The sequence below is a fragment of the Salvia miltiorrhiza genome, chromosome 1 (genome assembly GCF_028751815.1).
Source record: "Salvia miltiorrhiza cultivar Shanhuang (shh) chromosome 1, IMPLAD_Smil_shh, whole genome shotgun sequence".
Lineage (NCBI taxonomy): Eukaryota > Viridiplantae > Streptophyta > Magnoliopsida > Lamiales > Lamiaceae > Salvia > Salvia miltiorrhiza.
In genome coordinates, this window is record NC_080387.1 from 44,447,056 (window position 1) to 44,455,188 (window position 8,133).

At 35.4% G+C, this 8,133-nt stretch overlaps 1 protein-coding gene and 1 non-coding gene across 4 annotated transcripts; one reads left to right on the forward strand and one right to left on the reverse strand.

Moving 5' to 3' along the window:
• Nucleotides 1–1,061: 1,061 nt before the first annotated feature.
• On the reverse strand, nucleotides 1,062–7,798 carry LOC130985149 (probable NOT transcription complex subunit VIP2). Of its 3 annotated transcripts, none has more exons than XM_057907957.1 (15): nucleotides 7,650–7,798; nucleotides 6,958–7,058; nucleotides 6,627–6,738; nucleotides 6,361–6,539; nucleotides 6,176–6,224; nucleotides 5,937–6,083; nucleotides 5,400–5,609; nucleotides 5,222–5,314; nucleotides 4,373–4,479; nucleotides 4,152–4,292; nucleotides 3,595–3,912; nucleotides 3,370–3,422; nucleotides 3,247–3,288; nucleotides 1,569–1,713; nucleotides 1,062–1,483 (listed from the first exon to the last, which is right to left on the reverse strand). In XM_057907957.1, exons 2-15 carry the CDS (start codon nucleotides 6,973–6,975, stop codon nucleotides 1,424–1,426), a joined length of 1,674 nt encoding a protein of 557 aa, XP_057763940.1. In that variant the 5' UTR covers nucleotides 6,976–7,058; nucleotides 7,650–7,798; the 3' UTR covers nucleotides 1,062–1,423. The 3 variants fall into 3 exon arrangements, with proteins under 3 accessions (XP_057763940.1, XP_057763954.1, XP_057763946.1); XM_057907971.1 differs by having other exon boundaries at nucleotides 3,595–3,909; nucleotides 7,650–7,788; XM_057907963.1 differs by having other exon boundaries at nucleotides 6,958–7,047; nucleotides 7,650–7,760.
• LOC131007425 (small nucleolar RNA snoR35) lies at nucleotides 6,630–6,710 on the forward strand. Its single transcript, XR_009096126.1, has one exon. It is a non-coding gene; the product is annotated as a small nucleolar RNA snoR35 (small nucleolar RNA).
• Nucleotides 7,799–8,133: the final 335 nt, after the last annotated feature.

An 8,133-nucleotide genomic window follows, 5' to 3' on the forward strand; every position in this document is an offset into this window, starting at 1 on the left:
ACATTTCTTTATTTGAAAATAACCCCACAAATTTCTGCTCTCACTATTTATAAGATGTGGGACCAATCTCCACTTAAATACAACTACCATACTTTTCTTAAAATTCGTGTCATCTCCCTTGGATCACAATTTTTGGGGACGAAGGGAATATTACTTAATTTAAATCTTATATATATATAATAATTTTTTTTGTTTACTTTGATAATCATAGTATGAAATTCAAATAGTACTAGAAAAAGTCATAAAATTCCCTAAAAAAACAATGTCTTAAAATGCACTTAAAATATAGTACTCCTCACATCTCAATGTTAATGTCTCAAAACAAAACTTTTGAGTAGAGAATTAGAGTGCGTTTATTTTGGTTGTAAAATTTTCATTGAAAAATGATGAATAACAAAATATGAGAGTATTATTTTATCTCATTTTTTATCATATGTTTACTATAGATGAAAATATGTCCACTATCAAAAGATAATATTATTCATTCCAATATTCAATATTAGAGAAAATGAGTGAAAATGAGTTGTGCGAGAAAATATTACAATGCGATCGGAGAAAATTTTCTATCTTGGTAAACATGTGAAAATTGTGGAAAAAAAATTTAATGAAAATATACATTTTCTATCAAAATAAATGAACCCGAAAAGTAGTGTGAATTGATTAAAAACGATAAAACCTATTTCAAGAATTAATTATTACTATCATTTATAAAATGAGTGCTTTTTAATGGGACAATTGAAATTGAAAAGAATGCAACTAACAATAGGACAAAAGAAGTACTTGAAAGAACCCTAAAATAGTCTTATAACGATAGTGTTAAGCTCACATATTTCCAAGAACTAAAGAAGACACTAAAAATTTAATATATAAACCAATCTAAATTAACTTAGCATGATGGAGAAGAGAAACCCAAAATGTAACAAAAAACAAACTGATTAACCTACACCTTTGCTCAATCCATAAATTACACGACCAGTTAAAAGTAAATAAGTTAAATTTCATTAGAAAAAACTACACGCCATGCCATCCAAGCACATCTCGTGAAACAATACCATCAGAAATTGCAATAATAGAACTTTTCTTCCCAAAATATAAGACTAGTTGCAACAGCATCCAGCCAAATAAAACACAATATTAGCCTCAGATTACAGAAATTTACTCTATCCTGCACTGCAACATATCTAACATCATGCCAAGCTCGGAGAGGTGACATGTCGAACACAATTCTCTACCTCCGGCTCAGGTAAAGAGATAATTACAAGCATTCAAAACGGGAACGTTAAATATAGTTTCTTTGGTAATTAGAAAAAGGGGGTGTGTGGTTCAAAGTACAACATATAGCAATCGGCGCAATATTCTCTGTTATGATGTATTCAATTCTAAAAAGTGATCAGACGAGGGAGACGGGAGAAAATTTTATTGGCTATTGCTGAGGTAGCGCCGGTCTTTTCTCAACCATTTCATATTGAAGGACGAAGTTATCCTGCAACAAGAGGAACATACACATATTCCTCAACCTACATAAAACATCTACGGCCAAAACATATTTCAAATAATGTAATACAAACCTTTCTTGCTGTTTGCCACGCATTGGGATCGAAACAGAAGTAGCAACCCCTCTCATAACTGTTTGTTTTGACAAGAGGTTCCATATTCTTTACCCTTGTAAACCATAACCTCAGATCTTTGTGGTAAAACCACCCTCTGTTGTAACTGCAATGAAATGTTAAAGAAATGGGCTCAGATATGATTCTTCAACAATATACAAATTGAAATATGTACTTATTCTGAAACGAAGTGTGGATGATTGCTACATTATTTAGCTTGACAATGTTACCAGCACCTATTGTTACTAAAAGGGCTTCTAGAAAAAGTAAGGAACACAACTACATATAGCCCAGACTTATCTCGCAAGGTTAACCTAACACTTGAACTATAAGCAAATGAGAACTACAAAAAATGAAGCACATGAGCCCCTACATAACAGTTGACTTACAGCCGTTAAGCGAGCTGTTATTTCTTTTTCTTCTTTTCTTTTTTTAGCATTATTGTTTTCGTATAATATTACAATGCTTTAACTGTAACATTTTGGCACCTAACGTTCAGACAATCACACAAAAACATGACGATGCACATGTACCGGTCTCGGAAATTTGCCGTGCCACGCCAAAGGGTGATGTCGTTTTAAGCAACGTGGCGAGTGGAGAAATTCATGTCACCCTCTGGCATAGTGGCATGACACGTCAATTTTCCACAACCGAAAAATGTGACAGAAACATTTTTGTGCCACGGACTAGATGTGAGCACCAAAATGTTACAGTTTAAATATTGGGAGATCTTAAACGTTGGGATAATCTCATATAGTCTTCCTTTATTGTTTGAATGTAGAACATTAAAAGTCTATACTTATAAGTTATAACTTAAGAAAAACATAATGCAGCAAAGAAAATAAAAGAAAAGAAAAGGTGAAATAACATATGAATTGATGGCTATTAAGTCAACTGTCACAGAGGGGGCTAATTTGCTCCATCTATTACAGTTTAGGGGGTGGTTAAATAAGACAAAACAAATTGTTAAAGTGTCAAGCCCACAAAATGGTTCAGGGGATGGCATGTACCTAATCCCTATCTAAATTATTCCCATGAAAACCACATCCAAACTTGAAAGGTCAAACATATGCTTAAAGGCAATCTAAAGTGTGAATAAGATCGTAAAGAGAAAATAGCAGCAATCAGGGTTCTCATAACTAATGCCAGAGGCCATTCAACCAACCGTAGCATCCTGCAACTTCACATTACTTCAATTCTAGTGATAATGGCTGTATTGAATCTCGTTAATTTATGTGCCCTACATGTGTTATGAAAACCAATATTCCAACTCAATCGCTTTCTTCAGTCTTCTAAAGGTTGCAAACTTGTCCACCTGTCATGCACATCGGCGGGGGGTTTCATCTATAAGGTGCTGCATGGCTAATGAACTTATTCTTATGGAACTCGTGAAGACATTATATGATCATAATGAAGACGGACTAATACTAATATGGAATGCTTGGTAGCAGATGCACACTATATTGTATTATATGCTTTTAACTAGCATTTGTTATATGAGACATCACTATACAAGCATTAAATCAACTAAAATTTCACTATTATCTTTGGAATTAAGGGAATTTTACTACTAAATTTTTGTGTAATATGTGAAAAGAAAGCTGGAAGAGAGACTACGATTAGGACCGGAGAAACTTACAGTTCATTTGCTGCAAAAAGTTGTGCCTCATCTTTTGGCATGCTATAACAGGAAATTGGAATCACAAAATTAGCATGATCATTACCAACGATTAAACAGTCCGAGAAACTGATAACTCAGTACCTGTAAAAGATGTAAAATAATGTTTCTGGCCGGAATCTTGCGAAATAGGTTTGCTGCAAATACAAATAAAAAACACTTAAAGTGAGGAAGGTAGAAAATGATATTCTTGCGCGCACACACATACACACACAAAAAACTGACAATCTTGCTTTCGATGGAGGAGCTTGTTTAGCGTAATAAGACCAAGTATTCTTGCATATTGAAGCTGAAACATAGTAATCTCACCTTCAAAGGAGGAGTCTGTTTAGCATAATAGCACTCGGGCACACTATACTCAGGTTCTCCTCTGACAGGTTCATCAGACCAGGGAGATGCAAACTTCTTGTGAAGAGTCTCAGATGAGTTCAAGTTTAAACCTAGAGTTGTCAGATCAAGTCCCAGAGCAAGAGAGGTCAAAGCTGGATTTACCATTTTTATGATGCTTAACAGACCAAGCATCCCATATTGATCCGGTACACTTTGGGATCCCGGTGTGGCTTTCATGTCTTTATCTCTAAATGGATTTATGAAACGAGATTGGGACTGCTGGAATTGCTGATACTGCTGCACAAGATGATCATAAGATCCCAAGCAATTAGAAGTCCTAAAGCAATGCTTGCCAGACCTATTATATAGGCCTTGGAAAGTGATGTTTATCACATTATAAAATTAAGAAAAACACAACCTTCACAAAACAAAAGGAGGGAAGATAACAAAATCTATGATGACAAACTATTAAATTTTGTCAAAAGGCATTAAGCCACAAATAGTATTGGTTATAACAAGCATAGGCTGTCCTGTACCTCAGGACCATGAAAATGAAGATCTGAGTTGCCCGATGTTAGATAGGAAACCCCTGTGCCATTTATTGAGGAAGCACGATGTTGTTGAGGATGATGTGATGAATAGGTTCCACCAAAATTAAAACCAGAAGACCTCCCCATCTGGAAATCCAAAGCATCCAACCATTAGGTCACAATCACAATGTCCTAGATGAAACAAATGTTCAAGTACAGTAACTTACAGATAATTGCTGAGACTGCTGCATTAAATTTGTCATACTGTCATGGATCTGTTCTTTTTGGTGAGCATTCATGGTATATTCAGCACTTCCACCAACATTAAGACCACCTGCAGAACACATCAACAGAAAGGATATGGAACACTTCAACCACTAACCAATAAAAAATCACCATCCAAAAAGAAAAACTAGATCCAGTATATGTAATGGTCAAAATTTTAAAAGGAGTGACTTTCCATATATGTTATTATTAGATATTTCTCATTGCCAATCTAATGTCTGCTTTTACATCCTGAATGGCTAATTAGCATGCCCTTCCTCTGGTGGACATTCCACATGCATTCTACTAATTCAGATACACCTAATAAGGAATATTTCTATCTAAAAGTTCAGTCAGATGGCCACTTTAGTGTTTTAGTATCATGAAAGTCACACATTTATTGGGTATATGCTCAGCAGAAGTAAAGCTATGAGTAAGGACTACCGACATTTGTGAAAATTTAATCTAAAAAAGCAAAGTTCTAATGAGTATGACCATGAACCATAAAGAACAGTTTTTTAATGAGACAGAGCGTTATTGCCTTGGGAGAGGCACTACAACTATTATTGACATTAATCTCAAATTTCTATTAACATAAGATTACAAAAGGTATTCCAGTAGCATACTATCTTTCATACCATAAAAGGTAGTATATAATATTTAATGAGAAATAATAGTCATTGAGATTCTCTTTAAGGAAAATGGAATTACACAGGACAACAAAAACCATCTGGACTTCCGTTTGGATGGATCCCTCAAAAGAGCCGTAGTAAACATATCCCACAATTTGAGGAATACAGATATTGAAGCACCTTTATATCCTGGTAAAGCAGGGAAATCTTCATTTTGAATGCTGAATTCTTGGTTCTGTTGACCAAAACCGATGTTATGCTTTTGCATCATACCTTCACAGCAAGGGCATTTAAAGATAAATTATACTGCTACTTCAAAAAGGAAAATAAAATTGAATTTGCAATTAAATTGAATAACCTATTTGACCATGGGAGCCACCAGCTGAAGGAGGACGCCCTGATAGCTGAGGAAAGTCATTTACATCAAAAGTAGCATTATCATGAGCATTTGACTCATTTAGTAATGCCATAAAACTAAAATTATTATTCCCAGCTTGAAATTGGTTTTGAGAAAGTGGCACACCAGCACCAGAATAAGAATTGCCCAGCATGGATACCACCTGCGGAGCTGAAAAATCAATCTGTCAATCAATAGCATTAAAGAAAAAGGAATGATGCAGACTCTGATTGGAGTCCATAATTTAAACAAAACTTCTCCCAACACAATATAGAAAATATTGATACAGCATTCCAAAATCCAATACCAGCATACGATGAAAAGTCACCATTTGGTTTTAAATTTTTTGAGCAACTACTTATGTGCAGTCCCCAGCTAGGCTTGATTTTTCAGAAAATAACTGCATTGCAATATATGCCTTTTTGTTTTCAAATTAGGTAATGAACAGTACATGTCATAGCTACCAGAAAATTGCACCGAGATATGACAAATAATTACCTGCCAGATTCAAACGAGATGCAAGACCAGGGATATTTCCAACGCCCGTAGAGCTTGCACCCCTTGAAGCATTGCCCCCACCCACAAGACCGCCAATAGTATTTGTGATTCTCCCTGAATTTCCCATATTTGGAAGCACACCTGGGCCTGAAAGCATCCAATTGTAGCAATTAGAGTCCTCAGAAATCCAGGCCAGAATACAGCATATGTAAACCAAATGAACAAATAACTACTCGTACCCCCACTATTATTAAGACCTGAATGTCCATGTGAACTTCCCAGAGATAGCTGCATCAATAGGTCATCATCAGTTCTTAACTTCTTTAATAAGTAAAGGGTAATAAGATATAAGACCCATCACTGGGACAATGCGTGGACTATATCAGATTATTAATCTCATCCCAAATTTAGATAATGGATTTACCTGAGAAAGTGCATTAGGAAGACTATTTATCGCATATCTCCCATTAGACACACTTCCTGGAGCCTGTTGGACACCATTTGGAAGACCACCAATATTTCCTGAATTTCTTGATGCATAAGGCCCGGGCATGCTTGACATGTTAAAGCTACTATGGATATTGTGAAGCCCTTGAAGGTTACCTGCAGATGATAAAATACATTATTTACTTCATTCATCTGATTCTGAATCGGAAATAAATCTCAAAAAGAGCAATTTATAGCACACACCGCCAGACTGGTTTAAGACAGCTCCGGAGGAACCTGATTGCGCAGAAAAGGAAGTTGCAAAAGCTCTTCCAGTGTTATCCGGAATATTTGAATTTGATCCATTCAAACCTGACTGGGTCCACATTTTCCATGTTAATTTTATCATACATAATCCAAAAACAAATGAAAGACTATATTAGCTATCTCAGGTAAGTGAAACAAGGGACAACAGTCATATTCTATTTCATTTTCTTTTCTTAATTTTTAAATATATCGTTTCATAAGCATAAATTAGCTAATTGACAGTACCAGAAACTTTAACCAAGTGAACTACGAGGAGAGAAAAACTTACACTCAGTACCCCCGACATTGTGAATCCTCAAACCAAAAGGCAAAAGGTCATTCTTCTCCGGATAGAGCTCCTATTACCTATGATCCTAATCTTATAGCAACCTGATGACAAAATCAGACAACATTCCACTAACATTAGTAAAAATGAATCATAACAATATCCAGTTTTCAAAATACTTAAACTAAAAATGTCCCCTGCATGTGAATTTTAAAGGGCAAACACTGTAAATCAATCCTAAAAGAGGGAATCAAGCTAAAAAGAGTGTACTGGCAACTAAAACTCAAGTTCCTACCACACGGATCCACTAGCACGGAAACAAAGCCATAGCCCATAGTGATGTGAAAAGATAATATCCTTTTGCTGATATGGGTCCAACATACAGCAAAGAATTGACCTTCAAACTTAACGATCTATCAGCTTAATAATTTATTGTCATTTATGAACAGTTTCCTCTCAGCACATGTTCCAGTACCATCTCCAATGGTACAGCAAATCGCAAAATGCAGTAAGGAATTCACTCCAATGGTAGTGCAAATCGCATGCCATTTTGCGTTTCTGATCAGGTTTTGAACAGTAGAATCGCATATTTGTGTTTCTACTGTTCCAAACGCAAACACCTTTTTCAATTTCTGAAATATTGATTCAAGTCCCAAATCTTTGTGTATTAAAAATAGAGATGGGAAGAGAAATACCGAAATGAAGAAGAAGCTTGGAGGAGAAATCCGGTGAAGAAGAAGAGCGGCGCGCCGGTTCTGAGAAATCTGGTGAAGAAGAAGAAGAATAGCAGCGCCGCGGTTCTGAATGAAATTATAGGGATTCTTTTATTTTTAGTGTTGTATTTTATACTATTTTTATTGTTTGGATTTAATTAATTTTATTTAATTAATGTGGGTTTATTTTGGGCTATTAATTTAGTTTTAGTGTCACGACCGGACCTAATTAAGGATAATTAAGCTGGGGAAACCGTGACTAATGGAGGGAGATTAGAAGCGGGGTAGAAAGGGGAATAATCAAACAAGAAAGGATCGTATTTCATCATTGTTAACAACATGGATATTTATAATATAACGGAGTTTTTGTCGTATAGACTCAAATAACTAGCAAGTTCGGATAACTCCGACTTATCCAAAATAACATAAAACTTCTGAGTACGCAGCGGAATAAGGTTCTGATTAC

Excerpts from the sequence above, each read along its gene's own strand:
- LOC130985149 (XM_057907957.1), bottom strand. Across the intron at positions 5,315-5,399 it reads TGGCTCCCATGGTCAAATAG|GTATGATGCAAAAGCATAAC; the intron begins GTTATTCAATTT and ends CTTGCTGTGAAG. Across the intron at positions 3,913-4,151 it reads TTCATTTTCATGGTCCTGAG|CAGTATCAGCAATTCCAGCA; the intron begins GTACAGGACAGC and ends CATCTTGTGCAG.